The 24,037-nt window shown below is 36.8% G+C and overlaps 5 protein-coding genes and 2 non-coding genes across 9 annotated transcripts; 2 read left to right on the top strand and 5 right to left on the bottom strand.

Annotated features, from left to right (window-relative positions):
- Positions 1–1,750: 1,750 nt before the first annotated feature.
- Positions 1,751–4,133, bottom strand: LOC103850448 (phosphatidylinositol N-acetylglucosaminyltransferase subunit A-like). 2 transcript variants are annotated; one of them, XM_033283904.1, is made up of 5 exons: positions 3,597–4,133; positions 3,408–3,498; positions 3,212–3,331; positions 3,006–3,109; positions 1,751–2,928 (listed from the first exon to the last, which is right to left on the bottom strand). In XM_033283904.1, the coding sequence occupies exons 1-5, from the start codon at positions 3,698–3,700 to the stop codon at positions 2,763–2,765; spliced, it is 585 nt and encodes a 194-aa protein (XP_033139795.1). In that variant the 5' UTR covers positions 3,701–4,133; the 3' UTR covers positions 1,751–2,762. The 2 variants fall into 2 exon arrangements, with proteins under 2 accessions (XP_033139795.1, XP_033139796.1); XM_033283905.1 differs by having other exon boundaries at positions 3,408–3,487.
- Positions 4,134–4,895: 762 nt separating this feature from the next.
- On the bottom strand, positions 4,896–7,271 carry LOC103850447. Its single transcript, XM_009127198.3, has 3 exons — positions 6,483–7,271; positions 6,230–6,388; positions 4,896–5,408 (listed from the first exon to the last, which is right to left on the bottom strand). Exons 1-3 carry the CDS (start codon positions 6,492–6,494, stop codon positions 5,079–5,081), a joined length of 501 nt encoding a protein of 166 aa, XP_009125446.1. The 5' UTR covers positions 6,495–7,271; the 3' UTR covers positions 4,896–5,078.
- On the bottom strand, positions 6,662–6,735 carry TRNAV-AAC. The gene has a single exon. It is a non-coding gene; the product is annotated as a tRNA-Val (tRNA).
- Positions 7,272–7,519: 248 nt separating the features above from the next.
- On the bottom strand, positions 7,520–12,236 carry LOC103850446 (WD repeat-containing protein 44-like). Its single transcript, XM_009127197.3, has 7 exons — positions 9,371–12,236; positions 9,201–9,291; positions 8,968–9,125; positions 8,830–8,881; positions 8,651–8,730; positions 8,485–8,578; positions 7,520–8,363 (listed from the first exon to the last, which is right to left on the bottom strand). The coding sequence occupies exons 1-7, from the start codon at positions 10,874–10,876 to the stop codon at positions 7,732–7,734; spliced, it is 2,613 nt and encodes an 870-aa protein (XP_009125445.1). The 5' UTR covers positions 10,877–12,236; the 3' UTR covers positions 7,520–7,731.
- A 502-nt stretch (positions 12,237–12,738) lies between these two features.
- Positions 12,739–12,811, top strand: TRNAK-CUU. The gene has a single exon. It is a non-coding gene; the product is annotated as a tRNA-Lys (tRNA).
- Positions 12,812–14,029: 1,218 nt separating this feature from the next.
- Positions 14,030–14,927, top strand: LOC103850445 (metallothionein-like protein type 2, MT2-4/MT2-25). Its single transcript, XM_009127196.2, has 2 exons — positions 14,030–14,289; positions 14,448–14,927. The coding sequence occupies exons 1-2, from the start codon at positions 14,228–14,230 to the stop codon at positions 14,629–14,631; spliced, it is 246 nt and encodes an 81-aa protein (XP_009125444.1). The 5' UTR covers positions 14,030–14,227; the 3' UTR covers positions 14,632–14,927.
- A 135-nt stretch (positions 14,928–15,062) lies between these two features.
- On the bottom strand, positions 15,063–23,696 carry LOC103850443 (E3 ubiquitin-protein ligase PRT6). Of its 2 annotated transcripts, XM_033283889.1 has the most exons (19): positions 23,513–23,687; positions 23,460–23,471; positions 23,127–23,379; positions 21,984–23,054; positions 20,676–21,847; positions 20,447–20,587; positions 19,863–20,106; positions 19,079–19,780; positions 18,692–18,886; positions 17,994–18,580; positions 17,817–17,868; positions 17,116–17,734; positions 16,763–16,944; positions 16,158–16,690; positions 15,955–16,059; positions 15,798–15,864; positions 15,626–15,703; positions 15,468–15,536; positions 15,063–15,374 (listed from the first exon to the last, which is right to left on the bottom strand). In XM_033283889.1, the coding sequence occupies exons 3-19, from the start codon at positions 23,187–23,189 to the stop codon at positions 15,303–15,305; spliced, it is 5,952 nt and encodes a 1,983-aa protein (XP_033139780.1). In that variant the 5' UTR covers positions 23,190–23,379; positions 23,460–23,471; positions 23,513–23,687; the 3' UTR covers positions 15,063–15,302. The 2 variants fall into 2 exon arrangements, with proteins under 2 accessions (XP_033139780.1, XP_009125443.1); XM_009127195.3 differs by having other exon boundaries at positions 23,127–23,378; positions 23,458–23,696.
- Between the last annotated feature and the right edge of the window lie 341 nt (positions 23,697–24,037).

Here is a 24,037-nt window from a genome sequence, read left to right as displayed (position 1 = left end):
TAGTCCAAATTCGAATATTTTCTCAAAAAAACCCCCAATATTATAGATAAGTAATTGTTGACGACTAGACAAATTGTACATGAATGTCACGTGGAAAAAGATGAAACTCACATACATGTCTTATGGCACATCGAAATTTACCCTTTTTTTTGTGAGGGATACAAGTTCAAAGTTGTTGAGTATAGTATGAGAACCACACACATATTTATTTTGATTAAGAAATATTTATCACTAGAAGTCTAGGGCATGGAACCTTCTTGGCTCAGAATCGGGTCTATACACATATGGAAATAACTATGCATGGATACATAAGATATATATGTACATAACTTTTGTGTATAATATTATATCATAGTAAATAATACCGTTCGTTCATGCCTGCATGTATAGTTTTCTGTGAAGATCATTCACTCTTTACTGTAAATTCGTAGCTTTTACTTTTCTGATACTAGTTCCTTTGCTGACTGATGTTATTCATTCTTTAGTAGTGTGACCTGAGGGTGTAGTACTTGTGGTATTTGGACTTAGGAGACTTTAATTGGTAACATAAATAACTGCAAGATATAACATGACGACTTTGTTTAGCAAAGAAATGATTACTTGACTATTTATTGGATTTTTGATGTTTTCCTTTAAAATATATTTATTATAGAAAAATGGTTTATGACTTTATGTAGAGTAGTATGACATGATTCAATCATTCAAATATTCAAAATATGTGAATATCTGGACTACGACCCATATATATAGTACATGTGATGAATATTTAGTTGTCCTATCAAATTTTCTAACTAAAATGAAGATTTCATAGTAGTCTGTCCTCTCTCTACCAATATATAATGTATTGTATTGTTTTCCTTATTATACAACCAAAAATAAAACAACGAGGGTCCCTCGATTTAGTAGCTTTTTGATATGGCTAAGTAAAATTGTCGACGACTTCCTTAACAACGTTATGCAACTCCTACACCTACAATTATCATTATCATTGACAATCTCCCTCTATTTTCCTCATATAATTGTTTTTAATTTAACGATTATGGATTTATACAACTACTAATAAGTATAGTGAATTACGTAATTCCATCCTCGTGTTCACCGATATTATATGGGTTGTTGGCGTCAATTGAACTCCTTATCTTCTTTTTTCATAAAGGTCAAATAAACTAAATAATATTAATGTGACTTATTTCCAAAATATAGCTTTCAAGCCAATTCACATGTTTAAACTTTATAATGTTTTACGAATCCTGTATATTGTTCTGCCAGGCAAAAAACTGTGTTCACCATCTTAGTTTTTTTCTGAGTAATAGAAAATATTGTGGTATCTCAAATTCAGGATGTAAATGAATTATCAGTTAGTAGACCATCTTAGTTTTTTTCGTTGCCTTAGATATACATATATCATATTAATTTGTCTGTTGCAGTAAAAGAAGTTTTCTTTTGTTCACTTGTCCCTCTCGTTGCCCACAATCAAGACGGGCCTTAGGTTACTCACCACATTTAGTCTTTTACGTTCAATTGTAAATATATATGACGTCACACTGAATTTATATATGTGTATGTTATCTGATTGGTACATGCACCAATCATTTTCAAATTTGATTTGCTTTAATAACACAAGCCATGCACCTCAAGTTGCTTTCCTTTCTAAGGCGACCAATAACTAAGAACCAGATGTAACACACGTATGTATACACACACAAGTACATAAGTATACATAATTCATATGTTCCATTTCTTTTCTTTCATTTTTTTTTGTTGCAAGCTTTTTTTACAATACTGATCAGTCAAAGAGTTACATGTTTTTTTTACTCGTTAGGGTTAAAGACTATAAATGACTTTGAAGGGGGAGAATAGAAAGCAAATATTTTATCCTTGTATTTATTCCTTTTTTTTTTGTCACTGAAATCCTCGTATTTATTCCTAGAATACATTATTTGCCACTGAAAATGAATCAAATGACTATTAGAAATAGTTTTTTTTAATATATTTTATGTCATATCGATATGAAAATTTGTTTTTATTTCGAAATAAGACTGGATATGGTGGCCGATAAATAGATGATCGTGACGGATGATGGTGACGACGGCCCACCTAAAGTTGCTTGGTCCTTAAGCAAACACACGAGGCCTAATTTTAATAATTGTCATCACATCCTTAAACATATTACATAAAAACTTATTTTGTGGACCGTAGTTGCTTTCAGGTTTCAAGCACATCAGCATCGATCAAGCACCTGTGTTTGAATTCGCAGCGAAGGGAGTGGGGTGAGATCGCAAGAGAGACAGAGCTGGTTTTTATAGTCTTGTCAACATAACAGAATGAAATTGGCTTAGCAATTTCAAAGAGCCTCTTTTAACATTTCCTTGTATATTGGGTCTATCCGTATACATATTTTTTACGGGCCTGTTTGTACTGAGATTTATATTTCGAGGTAAAACATATGAAGTGTTTAGTGTTTCAACGTGTAATATCCCCCCCTTCACTAGGAAAAACTGATTCCAGTCTCTCAGATAAATAATGAAAATATACGAAACAAATACAAAATACAATCAATTATCAAGGACGAGCTTCTAAAGAAGAAAATGAATATAAGGCCTTAACCATCGACGGAGCTGACTGAGACTCTGTTTATCATGACTCTCACCTCATTTCCTGATTTATATTCCTACTTGAAACTCTCAACTACTACCTTCCTAATGGCGAAAACTGATATCTGGTGCCTCCTCGATATCATCATCAGGCTGAGTGAAGGCAAATCACATTATGAGATTATCATTACAAATTTTGGAGATATTCAATTTGTTACGCAAGGATAAGATATATATACGCACCTGAAGTAACTGAAGTAACCGCCAAAGCAAGTAATCAATGATCATAACCATACAGAATACCTTCCCTGCACACGCTCCACATGACAGGAACCTGCCAACCATCATCTTTATATATATTCATTGCTCTCCAAAAGAAAAACATCAATATTGATGAGTAAGTAAGGATACCTCGATAGACGTTCTAGAAGACTTCTATTAGAACACTTGAAGGCACGGTCGTACACAATCTCGGCTCTTTTCGCTACATCTTGCCAACTGTACAGCTTCTTCATCTGGTGGTAAGCAACAAGTACAAACATAAAATATATCAGTCTTTCATCTCTTAGTTAGTAAGTAGGTTGATATGTTAGTTCTGGATTTGAAGCACAACTCACTCTATTGTGCATCTCCTCAGGGTTAATACTTGGAAGTATTGATATCGCCTTCCCTATTGCTCGTACCATATCGTCCTCCGGATCTGGCTCAGCAAGTACAACCATGTCATCCGGTAAGACCTACACAAATCCAGGAGACAGAAACAATTAGAACAAACGAAAGAAGATACTATAAGAATTTAGAAAGGGTACATGCCTCAGGGACACATCCAACACGAGTGCTAACAGTTAATAACCCGCAACTAGCTGCCTCCAATATAGCTGTGCAGAAGGCTTCTGTTAAAGAACTGTCACATGATCAAAAACTGGAGTAAAGATGAACCATTCACAAGTCCATGTGATGAGTTTTGTGATTTCAATAAGAATCAGCCTGCAATCTGCACACCTGTTAAGGAATATATGACCGGTGACCAAAACAGAGCGCACACGAGAATGAGGAACTGCATCAAGCATTTCAACTCTATCTTGGAGAGAATGCTTCTCCCTCATTTCCTCTAGTCTCACATGCTTTGGTCCATCCCCTCCAACTACAAATCGAACCTTTCACAAACCAAAACATTAAATACCCAATGTTATAAAAATCGGTGCCTAGACATCTGCCTAGTCTGCAAATCAGATCTAAAAGAAACCATTTTTCTAGAACAAATTTTAAGATATCAGTCTAGGCCCTTGAAACGATTCTTTTGTACTATGAAAAGAGAGTTTAATATACATTATTACAAATGTAGAATGTGTTTAGAAATTTTAAAACAACACTAAATATCATAGGCTTTCGGTATATAGAGCATTTACCGAAATCTCAATATTTTTGAGGAGGTTAACACATAGATTTTTTTTAAAAAAAATAAAAAAATATGACAATACTATTTTAATACATGGTTGCATCATGCACTAACATATGATGAAGGCCAAAGAGGTTTGTAACCTTTGTTTTCTCCGTTTCTCTAGAGAATAACGATTTTATAGTGGTTAATCCACCAATTTTAGGAATATTATGAAGTTTTACTAAATTAATTGTTAAAAAATGATGCTCATGTACCATGAAAAAGAGTTTAATATACACTAATACAAATGTAGAATGTGTTTAGAAATTTTAAAACAACACTAAAGATCATATGTCTTAGTATATAGAGCATTTACTGAAAAAACTCAATATTTTCGTAAGGGTTAACACATAGGTTTTGAGAAAAATCGAAAATATAACAATACTGTTTTAATGCATAGTTACATCATGCACTAACATATGATGAAGATCAAAGAGGTTTGAAACCTTTGTTGTCTCCGTTTCTCTAGACAATAGCGATTTTATAGTGGTCAGTCCACCAATTTATGGAGTATTATGAAGTTTTACTAAATTAATTGATAAAAAATTAAAACGATGTCCATATAACATGAAAGAGATTTTAATATATATTAATACAAATATAAAATGTGTTTAGAAAATTTAAAACAACACTAAAAATTATAAGCTTCAGTATATATAACATTTACCAAAAAACTCAATATTTTCGTAGGGATTAACACATAGATTTTGAGAAAAATTAAAAAATATGACAATATTATTTTAATACATGTTTTGATTTTATATGGGGGTAAACATATTAATTACCATATCATAAAATTCAAATATCACCTTTCCCTACTCAAGTATTTGTATCATATATTATATATATAGTGATGCAGCTCATGCAATGAAAAATTATTTCAAGCTCTCAAATACAAAATCATTTGAAACAAACAAATACAAAATACAATCGGAATTTGTTATGTTCATTAGACTATAAAAAAACAAATTTCAAAATCTCATAAGTGTTTCAAACAAAAATTTCACATGAGCCAGCTTGCTTCGCTATTAATTCTGGGACATTCACATGGTTGGTGTGGACCGTGAGGTTGATCCGATGGCTCGTCTCTCCACCATGAGGAAATGTCCGAGAGATTGCACATTGTTACGACGGTTATACTCGTTTATAGTAATTTTGTTATGGGGAATGATAGTAGAATGTGTGCTTAGTTTGGAACATATAGAGAAAATCCATGGCTTGTAAGATTTGAGATTCTTCTGATGTTGATGATTCCTAGAAGCTGTTTGATCAATCCTTGTTCGATTTGATCTTCTTGAAAGTTCTAGAAAGCTTGATATCCCCATTAGGTTTCCTAGTGTGTAGCCCCTATCTCGAAAAAATGATCCCATCGACTGAAAAAAACAAGAGTAGTAGATGTTATATCTAGTGTATATATGGCAAAAGTAGAAAGTGTACATTGATGCACCCACACGCAACATAAATCTTGTAGTGGTTGCGATGCTTACTTTCATTGAAGAGGTCGAGAGTTTGAATTGTGATGGTGAATGGTGGCCAAAAAAGTATAGTGTTTAATATCTTATAGAAAAAGTGAAACTAAAATCGATATTGTTTTGTAAAACTGAGATCACAGAAAATTTGAAATCGTATATGAGAATGAGAAAAACAAAAAGGTCTGTGAATTCACATAGCCTAAGTGGATTACTGGTAAATTTTCAAATACAATGGTTCCACTTTCCAGTACGGTGTGACCAAAAAGTTGCGAATATATTTGAGAAATTGCGATGATTGGTATTTTGTTTTTATGGTATAGTGCTAATAATACTTTTAATTTAACAATAAGAAATAACAATTCCCGACAAACGTGCCCTTTTCAGACAAAACCATCGCAGCTTTAAAGAGCATACAATTGGTTCACGTTCGCTCAGAAGTCATCTCAACCAACAACAATACTGTTTTTATTTTTAACTTTAATAAACAAAACCAGAAAACAAAACGAAAGACAATGTGAATTGAACAGATCCAAAATAGTAGTCAAAGTATAATCATTATCGAATTTGTCAAAAAAACGCAAACAAATTCAAATGGCTCATCAATTGATATGCAAGGAAAATGCACTCTGCCAAGACCTATGAATAAGTAGTTTGATGTATATATCATGTGTTATGTGTTTGTATGTGTAGTATAAGTAGAGGAGTGTAAATATATATCTGACCTGGGAATCAAGATCGGAGGAAGAGGGAGAGGAGGGAGAAGGAGAGTGAAGAGAGCCGAAGGAGATGGAACCAGCAGAAACTTGTTCATGATGAGGTTCTCTTGTGAGTCCTCCAATTCTTGCATTTACTGGTCTCAGACCCAACGGCCATCCTTCTTCCTGTAATTACACCCATTAGGCATGTTTATATGCATATCTATGTATGATTGCATTTATGCTATTGTGTTAGAGAGTGAAAAACTAGATGGAGTACCTGGTGAGCCATTTTAGAGTTTGGAGAGAGAAGAGAGAGATTTGGTTGAGTATAATTATAGAATCAGAAGATGCACAAAACTAAGAATAAGGAAATGGGTATTTACTTTACGGAGAGAGAGAATTTATTTATTTAGTATTTTAACCCAAATAAAATCATAGAAAAACATAAAAAGTATATGGCTTCGCCCGGGTTCGAACCGGAGACCTTCAGTGTGTTAGACTGACGTGATAACCAACTACACCACGAAACCGTTTTGTTAGATGAGTACAAGTTAATTTTCATCAATGCCTACATTGGGCAAACTTCTATGCAGCCATTACAACTTCGAATCCATAATCATCTGATTTCAAAACTGTGAAGTACTTTATAGTTTAGTTGAGGAAAGTAAGGATTATCGTGGTTTGGGTTTAAATTGTTTGATTAGATTTAGACACTATCTAGAGTATGGAGGATTTAGGTTGTCTATAATCCTCTGGTTAGCATTTCTGATCATGGGTTTTCGCTAGAATACCATATAAACTGATAGATATAATATTTAGTAGAAAATGATTTTAAACATGAAAGTAATAAGTAAAGAAAGTAACTATAGTAATATATAATATAGAGTGCCGTTAGAAGCTCGAAATTGAGAAAAGTAGAAAAAGAAATGCTTTGGTGTGGACAAAGACCATATGCTTCGTTCTGTGTACCTCGATAGACATCAACACTTTTTCCTTTTTGGACCACATCATTCTGTTTTGTACCTTTCTATTTTTTTGTCCTTTCAAAAACATGATTGGGCTAAACAACATAGAATTCAAACACACAAAGGTTGAATGTTCAGAATAATCAGCTGATTTCTAAAACTGAGGTATAACGGTTTTACTTTCGGTTGCAGTGTTATGTTCCATTTAAAACTAGGCCCTAGTTACTAGGGAGTAGAGATGTTACTATGTCAGCGAAGCCCATACCACAAGCTAGTACGAACATGACGACTACATATTTTTAACTATGGAGCAAGAAGATCAATAACATTTTTTAAAAAAGGTCATGGACCAACTCTAATCAATTTTTTATTTTTTTCTTTACCAAAAAAAAAACTCTAAAATTAATATGAGTTTTGATGATGCAATACAATGTTTGGATCTATTCTTTTTATATCAATCTGTGGTTATATAATTTACATATCAAACTCAGTAGACTATACAAGAACTTCGTAGGAGCTGTACACTGTATAAATATACGTAAATAATGTACATGAACGCCGTCAAAACAGAGAGCCTTGACGACTGACTCTGCGAGGCAACCCAAAATTCTGGTACGCTCGAATTTGGCCACCGATGGTGGATGTAACGATCACCATACCCCAAGCCGTTGGTTGATTATGCGACCCATGACTGCCACTACCATCAAACCAAGACCACGAAGATATCCGAGATGATAACGACATAGAAGGTGAGTCCCCTGCCTTTAACGTCTCTCCTGTATTGTTCTCTGCTTCGTTCTGCGGAGTATCCGTCGTCGCGAGGTCATCTTCTTGATGTTGTTCTGCATCTCCGTCGGCAGTGTTGTCATTGTTCTTTTTAGGTAAAGGTGGGAGGCCGGACTTTTTACCATCTAATTGTGTAGTGGTGGTTGAAGTTTTTTTCGGGTTTTTCTTGGAATGAGTGGGTGGTGGTTCGCCTTTTACGACGCCATGCCAGGGGATTGCCACGGAAACGTCTTTGCATGGGAAGGCTTCGTACGAAGTACACATGGCGATGGTTTTTCTGCCGGTGATTCCTAGTCGTGGCTCTTCGTGTTTCCACACGTAAACCTGCGAGTCCTCGCTTGCGCAGATAATGTGTTTAGCATCTAACGTGTACGATGCTGTCATTTGGCTGCATGTGTTTTTGAAACCTGCATGTTTACGGATCAATACAAGATTTATAATAAAAAAAAATGTTTTTGTCAATGATTTATAATTTTTTTTTGGGTGAAATTAGATGAAGAAATGAATGAATTGTTTCAATTTACATACCTCTGAATTTTTGAATAAGTTCAGTGCCATCAAGAATCCGAATGCGTGAATCAGCAGAAGTTACAAGCACTTCCGCTGGATTAATCGGTGAAAACTGTTCATACAAAACTCAATGGTAAGGAACCATCCTTTCTTATAAACATCTTTAGAAAATAAAGAGTGGAACCTGGAAAGCTGTGATCTTCTTAGCTTGAGCTTTCTTTTTGTTTTGCAGATCAATATGGTTTGTTTGCTCCAACTTGCAATCTGATCAATTAAAAGAGATAAAAAAAATTTATGAAGTGTGTAAGGTTAATTAATAAACATAGTTACAAAATGTAATAAATATTTAGCCAATATATATACCCTCTGCACTGTAAAGCCGGCAATTCCCTTTATGTGAGCCTACAAATGCAGCCTACGTATCAAAGAAGCATAGAGATATCAATACCATGTCATCAATTTTCAAGTAAAAGAATGTGATAGTTCAAGAGACTTATGTACCTGACCATCAGGAGTGTAACAAACAGCAGTAACCATTTCATTTAGATCATTCCACTCCACAACTTGACGGTTTGATATGTTCCAAATACGGATCTTAGCATCAAGAGAGCCACTTATGAAGTAATCTTCATCCAGTGGATTAAAATGTACACAAGTAACTGAAAACAAAATTGTGTAAGGCATTATTAAGCTCCCAGCATTGTAAGTATTATAAAAGACAGTTCTCAACTTACCATAGTCATTGTGGGCAAACAGTTTTAGGCAGCTTTGAGTTTCAATATCCCATAATCGCACGGTTTTGTCCTTAGAAGATGAAAGCAATAGCTGCATGAGAAGGCTAGGTTAAGTTTATAAGACAACAATTCATGTTTTCTTGCATAGCAAGAAAGGAAAAGAAACTAACATTTGACCGAGACCAAGATAAGTCCAAAACATCATCCAAATGACCAGTGAAAGAGCACATTGGTTTATCCGACAGCGAGAAGACAGTTTCAGGAGCATGGACATAATCTGGCATCTGACTTCCTTTTTTAGCAGATGATTCTTTCCCTTTTTTCTTCTTCTCATTGTGCACTTCTGAATCATCACCTTCAGAAGAAGAAGCAGACATTGAAGGATGAATGGGCGTCAAGCTCCCTTCGTTCATCGACATAATCTCACATTCCTGAACCTCCCACACATGAATCGCGCAATCCTCCCCTCCACTTGCTAACAAATGAGTATCAAGACTAAACTTCATAGTCCAAATAGCTCCTTGATGAGCTTGAATCTCTTGGCACAAATGCAACGCACTTAGATCCTTATGAGACTTCCCTGAATGCCTCACCTTCACCCACTGACTCGTCTGGTCGTTCCCCTTCCCGTCAACTACTTTAGGACTGCTTGTACCACTACCAGTAGACGAATCCTTCTCCGAAGAAGCCTTGGAGCTCATTGAGTGGGCCACACCCTTTATGTTCTTCAGCAACGCAGCTCCTTTCTTCTTGCTCACTCTCAAGCTCTTCGACACGTACGAATTGAACTTCCTCATATCAACAGTCGAGCTCGCGTTTTCGCGCCGCATGAGGTCCTTAACAACTGATGAGTATCCGACGCTCTTCTCGAACTCGTCCATCGTCAGCTGCTTCCCCGTTTGGATATCGCTGAGACGGTTCCACATCCCGTTCTCGCCGTACTCCTTCACGACGAACTCTTTGCCTGTGTCGAGGTTCTTTATCAGGAAGAAGGCGCTGAACTGAGTGTTTGAAATCGCAGAAGAAAGCATCGCAGCCCGTTGGCCTTGTGATCGCGCGTTTGTTTCGCGCCGCGACGGTGAGGATTGAGCTTGCGTGGAGTGCTGGCAAGTTCTCCCAGCCGCAGACGCGGTTCTGGTGAGACGCGATTTAGACGTTTTCCCTAACATTTCGTCTTTCCTCTTCTTCTCAGCTGAAGACGATTCGATGTCAGAATCGGATCTGGACCGTACGATCATAACCGAAGATGGATGAAGCTGTTGAACTATCTCCCGAGGAGGCGTTTCCTTATTAACCTCTGTAACGGCAGGATTATTGCTCACGCGCTGGATCGAGATAGCTCCGAGCATGCTCCTCTTCGACTCGATCCCCATTCCGTTGAGAAGCTTGCGTCTCCGCTCCGTTATAGATCCCGGCGCCGACATCCAGATATCGTAATCCGGCGACATATTGTTCGGCTCGGGAGGAGGAGGGCGAGAGAAGGAGATCCGGCAATCGTCGAACTCGCCTTCCTCGTCGGAGGACGATGCTAAATCTACGGGTACGACGGTGGAGATACGGTTGGAGCTCTCGAAGAAGTGATCGTCGTCGTCTTCAACGTCGCCTAACCCCGCCCAGTTCATCGTCATCGTCTTCTTCCGTTCGAGTTTCCCGTTCACGCCGTCTCGATTCGCCATAGCTATACATAGGTTTTCGATTATATTCCAGATTAAAATTTGAATTTTCTTGCGAGCCTTTTTTTTTTTTTTTTTTTCTGTGTCGTGTGATATGTTTTTGGAGGGAGAGGAGTGGGAAGGAGATAATCAAGGGATCCCTAACACTATTTATGGGAGGGGGGATTCGTAAATATCATGTTCAACTCGTTTAATATACATATACTAGATGATTCTTTCGTGCTCATGGTATAAGTCTTTATAAAGTTAATATATTATAATTAATTGATATTTACTTTTGGTTTTAAATAAATTTATAATATATATATAATATATAATATATTAATAATATTATTTTATTTTAATTATACATATGAATTTTGATATATTGCTTATGAAGTCTCATACATATATATAAACTATATTGTAACAATTAGTAAATAGTTTATTTTTATTTATTTATATGTTTTGAATCATCCTGCAATTTATATGTATAAAAATAAATAGATCCTTATTATAAAATTTTATTTTATTTTATTGTAGTTAGATATTTTATTTTGGATATAAGTTGGATTAGTCGAGTGGCTCATGTTGTGAGTATAATGAATATTGAGTTACATCTATTCTTTCAAATTTAAACTCAAGTATAATTATTTTTGTTTTTTAGTTAAGTCAAATCAAATTAGTTTTATTTTTCACTAAAATGTGCATGTATTTTCATAATATTTATCAAATAATATGTTAATTTTTTAACGAATATTAGAAAATAAAAGGATGATCAATAAGAAACTACATATATAAGTATAGCTGATAAATTTTTGTAAGCTCATGAACGAATATCAATATTTATAATAATTAAAATATTTTATAACTTCTAAGTAATTGTATGCCTAAAAATAAGAATTCAGATTTTTTGGGTATTTTGATTATGGGTATATTAAGTTCCACAAACATAAAAAAACAAAGAATTAAAAAGAAACAAAATATGAAGGAAAAAATTTCAGTAAGGATTTTGAAATTTTTTTTAATCAAAATAGGCTTATTATAAAAAAATATTTTTAGGTTCCATTTTTATTATCTCTTAAAATCAGCACTAAAATTGTGATTTTTTGTGAGATCATATTATATATGTTAAATATAATTTAGACGTATTTTTTACTGTAATTGTAAGATATCATAGTCAGCTAAAATTATGAAAAACAAAATTCAATAATAATAATTATAAACTATTTTTATTCAATTATACATATATAGGTTTATGTTATTTAATTATTTTATGTAATCATCTAAGAAAATAGATAGATAAAAAAATATTTCTATTACTTTGAAAATATATTTATTATATATTGAGAGATATAAATAAGTTATTTTTTATTACTTTAAACGTATATTTTTCTTATGTAAAAGTATGTTTTAAACATAATATTACTATTATTTCAACTTTTCTTTTTAATGAAATCATATTATACATAGATATTTTCGTTTTTATTTTTTCTTAAACTTAATAATTATTTCCTTTTTTATTATATATGTTATTTAGAAAAATAAAAAGGAAACTAAAAAGGATTAATAATAGTATTTAAATTAAATCTTTTAAATTTATTAAGGGTACCTCTGTAAATAACCGTTGTAAAAATTAACGTGAACATGACATGTAGGAAACTAACTTCTCAAATAATATAATAGAGATAAGCCCATTTAAAAGCCCAACTTGTTTAAACCATTCAAGTGGAGCCATGAGACTAGTGAGGTCTTGTAGTCTCTGTTTCTTTTTGTTATTAGAAGAGTTTTGGCATTACGATCAAATTGCTTGAATCGAGTTACCTGTTTAACTTTAACAAATGGTATTTTAATAGAGATAGTGTGTCTACGCTATACTTTCAACAGCCCGTCTAGCTCAGTTGGTAGAGCGCAAGGCTCTTAACCTTGTGGTCGTGGGTTCGAGCCCCACGGTGGGCGACATGTGTTATTTTTGAACAGTTTCTTCTTTTTTTTATTTTCTTGATCCTCCTTCGACTTGAAATTTACAGAACAAATAATACCAATCAGATATTAATTTATATACAACTATGCAAATATAAAATATTCATTTGAATTCTTTTTTAAAACTAGTTCCTAACATTCTAAGCGTTTTGGTTATCTTTACGTTACTTTCTTATCACGAGAAAAGCACAATCCAATATAAAGAAAAGCAAAACGCAATCATTATAGAATTAGACTTCTCGATACTGCATTATACGTATATGGATGGTCCTCCTAAATTTAGCATTACCTTTTTCTATAGGTTTGATTCGGATACTCACCTAGAACGGACAAGGTCCATCATGGGCACACATTTCTTTTGGTAGCCCACCCCATCTTGCCTCATCTTTTTTGTGTACTTTTAATTCGCTTTGTCAAAAGTCATGGAAGCCAAACTTTGGAACACTACTTTCTTTTGCAACATCTTGTCTTAAGAGACTTTTTTAAAGAAAATCAAATCAATCAGTCTATTATCTAAACTAATTCAAGAGTTTTGAAAAACCAACAAATGATAAACTATAAACCAATCAAACAATCCTAAAATGTCAAGTGGTGGGATAGTTTTCAAGTTTGAGGATGTTTTTTAATGTTTCGGCCTTTTTAAAAGAAGCAGAGTTATTATGACAACCCGTCCCGTGGGAACTACCCGCCCCTTAGGTTCCAGGTTCACAGCACTGCAACGCACCGACCCCAACCCCTATATTATGAGTTCTCACTAACTCCAGGTTGTTGGTGGGCCTCGAACCCAGGACCTCACCTTTTAACAGAGAGGTTGGGGTCGGTGCGCTGCAGCGCTGTGAGCCTGGAGCCTAAGGGGCGGGTAGTTCTCACGGGGCGGGTTGTCACAGTTATATTATATATATACATATTTTTTTTTAATTAGATTTTAGGGGATTTCATTGTAGATTTGTTTCCCTTTTTATTCCATCAAATATAGGCAGAGTAATATTTTTGGTGTTGAATGGTGGTAAGAAACTGATTTTCCGTGAGCTAAAAGGGAAATAAATTTTGAATTGATGGTAATTTAAAAAATATATATTTTGCAATAAATCACATGAACTTTAATGATAGACTTTGAATTCATTTCAATGGAAATGACTTGTCATGTTAACATCTTCATTCTCAATATTTTCAAAATTTCAGTTGTTGGAGAAAAAAGGAAAGTATTAAACAGAAATGAATACTGGAACGATTATTTAGGTGATAAGAGTTGACTAAAGTCTTGACAGGTGGAGGGTCCATAGTCTCTCATTTTCCATATAAATAGAGAATCATGAGCTCCTCGTTATATCAGTATCTCTCTCTCAAAGCCAAATAAACATTTTAGATTTTTTCTTCAGTTTCTTAGAGAAGATGTCTTGCTGTGGAGGAAACTGTAGCTGCGGATCTGACTGCAAGTGTGATGGCTGCAAAGGGTAATATCTCCCCCACTCTCTCGTCCTTTTTTTAAACCTTTTTCCCGAGATTTTTTTGCTTCATGCAGCTGTTTATGAGAGACCTCTTGGTATATTGAATTTGGTGGTTCTTTGATCATCTTGTTGACAAACAATCTTTGTATTTTCGCTTTGGACAGTTGCAAGATGTACCCAGACTTGGGCTTCTCAGGGGAGACTACCACCACCCAGACTCTTGTCCTCGGCGTTGCTCCGTCGATGAACTCTCAGTATGAGGCTTCTGGCGAGACTTTCTTCGCCGAGAATGATGGATGCAAGTGCGGATCTGACTGCAAGTGCGACAACCCTTGCACTTGTAAATGAACAACCCCAATAAACCCAAACCCCAAGTATTTAAAGTAAAACCTGATGTTATGTTTGCTAGTATGTAATAATGACTTATTTCGCCGGTTGTTTGGCTGGCTATGTGAGTCCTGTTGTTTTTCGTCTTCTTCTGTGTGTGTGTTTAAGGTTTGGTCATAAGATATCTCTGCATATTGTATCTGTGTGACTATATATGATTCGAAAGTTGCATGTTGTATCTGTGTGACTATATATGATTCGAAAGTGTTATGTGGTTTGTAATTTGAAGTTTCAGTCATATCTTTTTAAGGTTGCTTCATTTTTGCTCAGTACACAATCAAGTTCAAGCCATGACTCTGGTTATAAAGCTTCGGTGCAGACACTAGTGAGATAACGCTTAACATATAATACCAAGCTCGTGAAAATTTGGGCCCTTTTTGAACAAATGAAGCTACTGTATCGTCAAAGAAAATATTCTTGTTTACAAGCATATGATGTCATCTCCACAAATAAAGAAATCAACCAAACAACGTGACAGAGTCTAATCAAAATAAAATAAAGGAAATCATCAGAAAATCTCTCAAATCTATAGGATGTTAACTGATGATGATTTAAAAGTAACATGTATAATGTACACGAAGAACAACAATCCCTGAGAAGAGAAGGATAGAAAGAGAACAAAGACCTTTTCTTTAAGTTAAGAAGGCTCCGATTGTGGTTTGGTTGAGAACTTTCGAGCTATGATCGAGTCCATGAGATCCAACCTGACATCAAAGCAGAACACTGATATTACCATCCATACAAACTTTGGTTCTTCCTATTGATTTACTGATTGGTGAGTCGAAACATTTACTTACCATGTATGTTAACGCAGCATAGCGTTCTTCATTCAGGTATAGTGGTTTCCCTCTGGCCATCTCAATATCCTGGAACAAAAATTAAATCAATCGATAACCTTAGCAATCAAACATCTGAATCAACACGATCACACCTATTAAAATTATCCAAGGCCTACCTCTTCTCCAAATGTATCCAAATAAGGAGATGGCCAAGGTGATTGTCTTGCAAATCTTTGTAGCAAAATTGTAGTCCGCTATTGAAAACATGAATAATCAATTTAAAACCCCCAATAACGATGCAAACACCATACATACACAAGCGATATATTGTCACAAGAGAAGCTATACCCGTATCAGAAGATATACACCAGTACCAGCACCACATGTGACTGCATGAGTCTGACAACCACTTTCTCTGTAAAAGTATGTCGGAGACGTATTTAAATGGTTTCTAAAATAAAAAATAACTAGGATATTTCGAGAGTAGTGAAAGTGAAGCAAAAACCTGCAACAAGGTCTCCATATAGGAGAACACAATCTTCCACAGAGAAGACATAGTGCAGGTTCTTCAATAACTTTCGTGCAATTGCTGCAAGGCTTTTTAATATACCTAATAAGAATAAGAAATAAAATACGCTTCTTGGTTAGAGAAGTTTAGGGAAATAAATTTGTACAAAACCAGAGAGAGAGAGAGACGCTGCTGCAAACCTTTGCAATAGGTCCTGGTATAGATTGGGTAATTTCATAAGCTGGAAAGGAACTAAAGGGGTTATGCAAAGGGGCCCTTTGACTCTGTTGACTCTGTATTCCATCTGGAAATGTCGAAGCCATGTTTGCGATGAAGACCAGAGAAGTTCATCATTGATAACGGTATCAATGGGAGGAATCTTGAACATTTTCTCCAGTTCATCCACATGCTTCAGCTCAGATTGAGGACTATACATGAAATCCATATAGTGGCTGTTGGAGTCAGATGGCACATCGAACATATGTACCTCTTCATGAAACTTCCCAGGCGCAGTTTTAAGTAACCTCCACAACAACGCACATCTCCTCAGAAAAGGAAGACTATATTTACGGATCGTCTCTTTTATATCACATGATAAATCCATATTATTAGACCTGAAATACTCCCAACCACCTGATTCTCTCAAAGCTATGGAGATGTCGCTAAGCAGATTTTCTTTGAAATCTAACTCACTAGTGTAACACAGGCGACCTGCACAATATGTAATTACAGTCTGCACCAAGAAAAAAACATGATTAAGAAAAAGTGAGTAAGAAGCAAAACTAGTCTACAATGTGGCATATACCTGAATAACAGAGACACTGTAGAAAATATGCACAATTGATAATAGAGATTCCTCGCATGTGATGAAAGGAGATGGGAGACAAAAGAGAGCCCACATCAGTGATGAAAATGGGTCATGGGCAAGAACTGGATCAGATGCTCGACTCCATAGCAGGTTTATATTCTTCCACGAACCTGCTGCGCCTGAAAAATTCTCAGATTTATCAAGAAAAATCATCTACAGTTAGCAACTAACTCTTTGATAATTAATTGGGAAATTGTAGAGAGACTAAAACTAATCCCAACTTATGTCAGTTTAAAGTAGACAGACAATGCCATATAACTGTTTCTCTATCAGAATTGGAAACAAAGTACCTTCACTTTCAAATATGCTGCTTGAAGAAGTACTTGACATTCCAGAGCATATAGACTCCGCAAGATATTTCATACCCATAAATCTCTGACGAACATGTAAAGCATTCTTTGTCCGGGTGCTCTGTACCACTCGTAATAAGAGTGACAAAGCAATTCCCTTAGAGGTTTTAAACTCTTCATACAAGGAGTCAATACCATAGACAGGAAGCATTGTATTCTTCCCACAACGAGTCACAATTTCCATTGAAATTAGAGAGTACTTAAGGGTGTCCCACATGATGATCGATTGTGGTAGCCAAGAACTTCCCGGAGGTTTTTCCTGTCGCTTAGAAAAATAGAAATTCCAGAGCTTGTTGGAGACAGATTGAAGATCTTTTCTTCTTGGCTCATCTCCCTGCAGAGATACTGTTTTAAGAGTATCACCATCTTCGATCACGTTAGCAGCAGACTGTAGTAGACACAACGCTTCAGAGAGCCAAAGAGAAGGTATCTGTTCATCTAATCTACCTAACTTAGCATGCGAACTTTCTTGTAGCTTTGATACAGAACATAGGTCTACAGGACATGCAGGCAACACAGAATTAGCTAGTCGGCGGCATGCAGGACAGAGAAATTCTCCCTGAAAGAAGAAACAGTGATGAAGCTTCAGAAGGAGCACATTAAAACCCCATAAAATATATCTAAACTGGTCATATAAATACCTGTACAAGATCCACTATATGTGCACCTTCAAAAACATTTCTCCTGTCAGACCTACACCATCCAAACAAAGAAAAAGAGATTCTAAATGCAACGTTAACATCACAAATGTGAATCAAGCAAGCAACAGGTGGGACGGAGATATCGACATGAATGAAAAAGGGTTCACCATGTCTCACCTTTCTTTTAACGAGTTTAAATATCGTTCAAGACAGCTTTGATGCACAGCATGTCCACATGATGAAAGATAAATCCCATCACAGTCGGCAGGGTGAAACCCATCTGCACTGACATCCAGATATCTGGAGGTTTGTTTTGATCGAATATCTTGAAACCTATGCAAAGTAGATAGACCACCAACGGAACTCCTCTCCGAACTACTTTCAGAATCAGGCTGTCGATGATTTACATGTGTAAGGCTTTGATTTAGCATGTTTTCAGTTTTTTTGCGAACAGTTTGATACATAGCTGTTTCCAATGACTCCAAGTTAGATTCATCTTTTCCCCTCGCATCGCTAGACCTCTTCTCCTTCTGACCATTCCCTAAAAGCCGGGCTGTTAAAGCCTCAAGCACATAATCTGTAGCAGACTCGGAGGTTGCATCATCTGACAGCTGCAGCACATGAGAAATCATTCTTAAACTGTCTGAGGAAACATTTATTCTCTGGAGATCGGGAGCTTCATCCATGGGTATCTTCTTTTCAGATTGTGGACATTGATCCCAAGATGGAGGGCCTCTATTCACAAAACTCAAAAGTTTAGATTTCTGCAGGTAGGAAAAGAAATTATTAAGAAGGATACGAAACAAAACTTCCTCGGAGTATACGTTTATTTAACATTAAAAATCACAAATAATAGCATCATCCATGCTACTAACCTGGAGAAAAATCAAGAAAGAAACCGAGTCTTTGGAATCTGGGTCATGGCAGAAGGAGCAAACTTCACGAATAGCAATTTCTGAATCATGTTCCACTACGGAATCACTTGTTTCAGTTTCAGATCTTAGATCATCATCATCCATGCTGGAACTCATTGTAGACAAGAATTTTGATTGTTCAGCTTTCATTTTTGCCTGCATCCAAGTTAGAATACCCATAACTAGTTTATCCTGGATCTTATCAATTATTACTGTAGATAATAAGTTAAATAATGAACATTTAAACGATCTAGACTGTCTTATACCGGAAAAATGGAAATATATTACTACATGCAGGCTTCCAGTTAATAAACATCCGGAGACAGAGTTGAAACTTAAAAATCTTACCAGAATAGCAGCCTGCCTCTCTCTAGCTTTAGCCTTGCGTGTGTCATCAGAAGCAGAGCCTGATGTGGCTTTGTCAAAGACAGAGTGACCGACCACCTCCGGGGCAAGACTTTGCAATAGGTTCATACAAACAGAATCAATTTCACTGAACTTCTTGAGCAAGTTTCCAATCCAGGACGAAATATTACAACTGCCTGCCTCTGGAAATTGATGGAGACCATCTCCTTCACGGGTCCTCATTAATGAAACAAGAAGAGACAACAAACTTTCTTTTCCAGTCCCTTGATTTAGACCAATTATTTCTAGACCAGCTAATTCGAGAATCGGAATAGAATCTTCTACGCAACAAGCCTGAATATTAGATCCCCTTTGCTGAGTGCAAATATCCAATGATAACGAGAGTAAGTGCAATGCACTTATGAGAACGCCATCTTGAGCGCGTGATTTAACAGATGAACCACTCTGTAGTGCGTAGTATAAAGTAGAGCAAATGATTTGAAATGTGGCTTTGCAAGTGCCGATTCTAGAAAGTCCCTTTAGCGGCGGATAGATCATTCTCCACCTAGGAAGCTGAGTGGTCACCGCAGACACTCCACAATAGCGTGAAAATCTTTCTTCTGCAGATTGCAACTCTCTCGAATGCCAACGAGGGTGGTAGAGATCCAATTCCTTCCAACAAGATGACCGTAGTGAATACTTTCCCTGCCAAAGAACTAACGTCACGTGAGTTTTACATTGTGTGTCAACTTAAGGGTGAGGCCAGTATATGGATTTGAATCAATGCCTGGTTCATGCCGGATGGATTACAATATACTGAAACGTTGTCTAAGACCTCCTGGAGCTCATCCGACTTGGACAGGTCACGGGGTAAAGATTTGACCAATTGACTATGAGTGAAATCTCCAGTGGCTAACTTGAATATGATCTCTCTTCTCAAACTTTCAACAGTAGAAAGACCACAAAATCGCCTTTCTTGCAGGATCTGTATCAGAAGAGCAAGCATTTCCTGGACCAAAACTGCTTCATACCTGAAAAGAATTTTATGATCAGAATAAATGTCAAAACCAGGCAAGAAAGACTAATAACAATAAAAATTTTAGATACAAGAGGGTCGTTTTAAGTAACCATCTAGCATTGTGTTCAAGAAAAAAAAAAACTGACCATCTAGCAATATATAAATACGAAACAGAGAAGACTTACAGAGTAATATAATTAATTAAAGACGATATACTTCAATAATTAGAGACAATATGCTTCTGTTAAATGAAGAGAATCATACTGTACGCGATAACTTGACAGATTGATGTAGCAGAACTTTTAAACCATGTACTGAGAACGATTAGCAGTAAGAGGACAATAGCTACATACTCATTTGTCATATTGGGGTTTAGTGAAAGATAGCTCGAGAGCCCAAATCGGTCGAGAAGCTTATTAACATAAGAATCTGCGGGAGCCAACGCACCACAACACTGCAGAAGAAATAGATCAAGCTCAAGTCCCTGTTCTGACCTGTAAATGGAAACAACTAAAATGAAAAACATGCGAGTGAATGATGAACTACAGCGCTTCATGAAAACAATAGTATTCTTTCACATACCAGCAAACTGACCGATACAACTCGCAAGTTACTAACGCAGAATCCGCATTCTTCTTCCACATTCCAGCAATAACTTGGGCACAGAATACCCTAATGCGGAGCACATGCTCCATAACAAGTGCAGAAAATCCATAAGGATGGAAATCTCCTATCACGTAGCTGAAGAAGTCAGCCTGTGGGATCTCATGACTAACATTAACTCCATGGTGCAATGCCGATTCTCCATAACACCTCTCTAATGCTTTTTGTAAGAGCAAAGATAGTAACCGGTGTAACGGCAGATGAACTGATATGGGCTGAGAGCTCACATCGTATAGAATGTCCGGCCAATCACACAGACCAAGTATATGTACTCCGGATGCATTCGGATCGGAAGAGTTGCAAGATACTCCCCTTGAGTAAGCCTTAACATCAGTCTGAACCTCCCCGTTCGATCCATCAACATTATCCAAGCTAAGATTTGTTTGTATATCGCCACATAGAGGTGATAAGCCAGTACTCGGATCTCTGCTAGAACTGGCAAGACTACTGGATACACTTCTTCCAATTTCAACCTTTGAAAATTTTCTCTTTGGCCATGACATCGTGCTGCCAGAGACGTTTCTGCAAAGAAATTTTGATATACCTTCATCATCTTCTAAGCATGTCTCCAGAACTTTCAAACACTCGCGTATCAACCATATGGCAGAAGAAGGAAGACGCGCACGGAAAGGGTCAATTTTGTTTTCAGGGACTATCGAGCTATCAGAGGAGCTGCTGCTTACCATTGCAGTACATACCGAATCTTCATGAGACAATCTCCCAACTTTTGCATACCTTTCTCCATCTCCATCACACTTGTCAAGTCCTGCCTTGGTGGTTCCCTCATTTTCTATTTCTTTATCATTGGCAGCAGAATATGTACCAGTAACCAACAGAGAGTGAATAACAGCTATTGAATGTCCCAAAACAAAGAATAAATGCATATACTCATTATCGTCTTCAATATGGATTCCAGTCTCTCTTTTTATACGATTCATTCCTTGAGCAAAGGTCATGAGTAGCAACCATGATCTTGATAACTCCCGATGTTCATGTGTTGCATACTTGGAAACTACAACATGGCTCGTAACAAATTTCAAGTCTGCCATGACACGGTCACTTATCTCAGACATCCGTTCCCACTTCGTAGCCTGCAAAAGAAAACCGTCAAATACATCTTACTGCCAACATAATCAACCGAAAAAGAAAAACTCAAGTAACATAACATAATAGTGAACTGAAAACGTCATTATACCAAATAACTGAGAAATGAAGCTATGCGTTTACCTGTAGCACACCATCCTCTCCAGAACAAGAAACAAAGATATCATTGAGGCATCCCAAAAGCATAGCCAGAAAATTCATTTCCTTCACCAGAAATGGTGTTAGAGTTGGCACCGTGAGGATTTGCACAGAAAATGCAGACAGCAGTGGAAATTTCTTGAATGCATTATCACTCCCCAGCTTAACCGCTTCACTTATCACAACTGGATAGTAACTCGCAAATGCTTTTGCAAATTCCGACTTAAAGACTGGATCTGCTATCAATTTGAGGAACAAGTCATGTAGTTTCCTGATTACATCTTGGTCCAAGAACCTCTCAGCCTTCACGAGATAATTCAGCAGACCACCTGAAGAGATAATCCTTCTAGCAACGAAACTCAGCAGACTCTCAGTGGACTGACTAAATTCCAGAAGCATTTCAACTACCGCAAATGTCAACTCGTTTGACATCTTCTGGAGTAGTACTACAAGAGCATCTTTCTGAACAATACTCTCTGCAGATGAGAGCTTGCCACTCCAACAAGCAAAAAGCGCATCAAGCACAGGCCCAACCGAGTTCGCTAGATTCTCAGGGAGGGGCTGAATCTGTTCAGAACCTTTATGCTTGGAACAGAAACCCTCCCGTTTCCACGCCGTCTCGTCCCCACAATCACAGCAACCACCGCCAGTGTAAATAACCGAATAATCGTGGAGCTTGTGATCCCCATTCTCGAAACAAGGCACGCAGATAGCACAAGTCGGATCATTCTCGCACGTCCTACACTTATACGCTATATCATTGTGTCCCCATACAGAGCCGCAAACACCTCGCTGATCAACATTCAACTCAGCGAGATTGCTCAAGGAAACGCCAGGATCCTCCTCGAACATCAGCCACTGAAGCCAATTCATAGTCTCACTAAACCTCTTCTTCCGAGACCGTTCCCTCGTTTCCTTCAATTCGGATTTAACTTCCTCATCGGTAGGTAAGAGAGCAGAGACGATCTCCGAGATTTTGGAAGGGTTAGCTCTAACGAACTCCACTAGAGCTTGTTTGGAGCAGCGTTCTTTAGGTACGCCGACGAAGGCAAGCCTCTACAAGAAACAATCTCACGATTACTATTAAAACAAAGCAACGGCAAAGTCTATATGAATCAAAAACGATACCTCGAGGAGGGAATCGTGTGAGCTGGGGAGAAATGAACCGAAGAGAGGCGAGTCGGTCTCCATCTCCCTGATTAACGAGCGGCGGAGATACAGCACCACCACGGACACGACGCTGCAGAGACACCTGCTTAACCCTAGCACGGAGCTGCGGCGACTCTCCAGGGCTTGGTTCCTCCGCCCAGGAAAAGGAAAAAAAAAAGTCGGAAGACGATGAGAGACTCGCAGGGAGTGGTCCTCTTCGGTCTGAGGTAACTGCAAAATTCAAAACGATTATACAACTCATCAAAATCAAATTCTATTCATAACTGAAGAAGAAGAAGAAGAAATATACCTTCCGATCGAAAGATTATCCGATTTGATGCAAAGCAACAATTCGAGAGAGAGAGAGAGAGTTTGTTAGTTGATCAAGTGAGACGTGGCGGTTTGCGAAGCTCGGCGAGTCTCTTTCTTTTACAAATTAGAGATAGGATTAGAAGAAAAAGTCTGGAGCTGTTTGGGACTTTGATGATTTTCTCATCTAATGATTGGAATATTAATGTTGCTTCTTTCTTTTTTTGTTTAGTTGTTGAAATTTTCATAAAAGGATATATATATTATCAAGTTGAAATTTTCAATCTATACTATACTAAAAGGGGATATAAGCCATGGAGAGGGTGTCCACATAGGATAGAAAAATCAACCAATCAGAGAACCCGAAATTGCCATGTCATCTCATTTACTTTTCGTAAAAAATAAAAAAAACAATGCGAAGGTGAGAATCGAACCCGGGTTAGTATGATATATATATAGGACAGTTACCACTAAGCCATTGAAACATTCTTGGACACATATACAAGAACCACTAAGTATATAATCACAAACTCTTATGCTCATTTACAATAATATAAATTCAACTTTCAAGACTCCGATAC

Source organism: Brassica rapa, chromosome A02 (assembly GCF_000309985.2).
Source record: "Brassica rapa cultivar Chiifu-401-42 chromosome A02, CAAS_Brap_v3.01, whole genome shotgun sequence".
Lineage (NCBI taxonomy): Eukaryota > Viridiplantae > Streptophyta > Magnoliopsida > Brassicales > Brassicaceae > Brassica > Brassica rapa.
The sequence above is the reverse complement of the archived record's forward strand: the minus strand, read 5'-3'. Positions and strand labels throughout refer to the sequence as shown.

Excerpts from the sequence above, each read along its gene's own strand:
- LOC103850448 (XM_033283904.1), bottom strand. The coding sequence starts at position 3,700 with ATGAGGGAGAAGCATTCTCTCCAAGATAGAGTTGAAATGCTTGATGCA. Across the intron at positions 3,499-3,596 it reads GGTCATATATTCCTTAACAG|TTCTTTAACAGAAGCCTTCT; the intron begins GTGTGCAGATTG and ends ATCATGTGACAG. Across the intron at positions 2,929-3,005 it reads CTTCTAGAACGTCTATCGAG|GTTCCTGTCATGTGGAGCGT; the intron begins GTATCCTTACTT and ends GATGGTTGGCAG.
- LOC103850447 (XM_009127198.3), bottom strand. Across the intron at positions 5,409-6,229 it reads CCTCCGATCTTGATTCCCAG|TCGATGGGATCATTTTTTCG; the intron begins GTCAGATATATA and ends TGTTTTTTTCAG.
- LOC103850446 (XM_009127197.3), bottom strand. The coding sequence starts at position 10,876 with ATGGCGAATCGAGACGGCGTGAACGGGAAACTCGAACGGAAGAAGACG. Across the intron at positions 9,126-9,200 it reads GTTTGCCCACAATGACTATG|TTACTTGTGTACATTTTAAT; the intron begins GTAAGTTGAGAA and ends TTTTGTTTTCAG. Across the intron at positions 8,579-8,650 it reads AGAAGATCACAGCTTTCCAG|TTTTCACCGATTAATCCAGC; the intron begins GTTCCACTCTTT and ends TTGTATGAACAG.
- LOC103850445 (XM_009127196.2), top strand. The coding sequence starts at position 14,228 with ATGTCTTGCTGTGGAGGAAACTGTAGCTGCGGATCTGACTGCAAGTGT. Across the intron at positions 14,290-14,447 it reads AAGTGTGATGGCTGCAAAGG|TTGCAAGATGTACCCAGACT; the intron begins GTAATATCTCCC and ends CGCTTTGGACAG.
- LOC103850443 (XM_009127195.3), bottom strand. The coding sequence starts at position 23,189 with ATGGAGACCGACTCGCCTCTCTTCGGTTCATTTCTCCCCAGCTCACAC. Across the intron at positions 18,887-19,078 it reads AGAGGCAGGCTGCTATTCTG|GCAAAAATGAAAGCTGAACA; the intron begins GTAAGATTTTTA and ends ACTTGGATGCAG. Across the intron at positions 18,581-18,691 it reads CTTTCTTGATTTTTCTCCAG|AAATCTAAACTTTTGAGTTT; the intron begins GTTAGTAGCATG and ends TCCTACCTGCAG.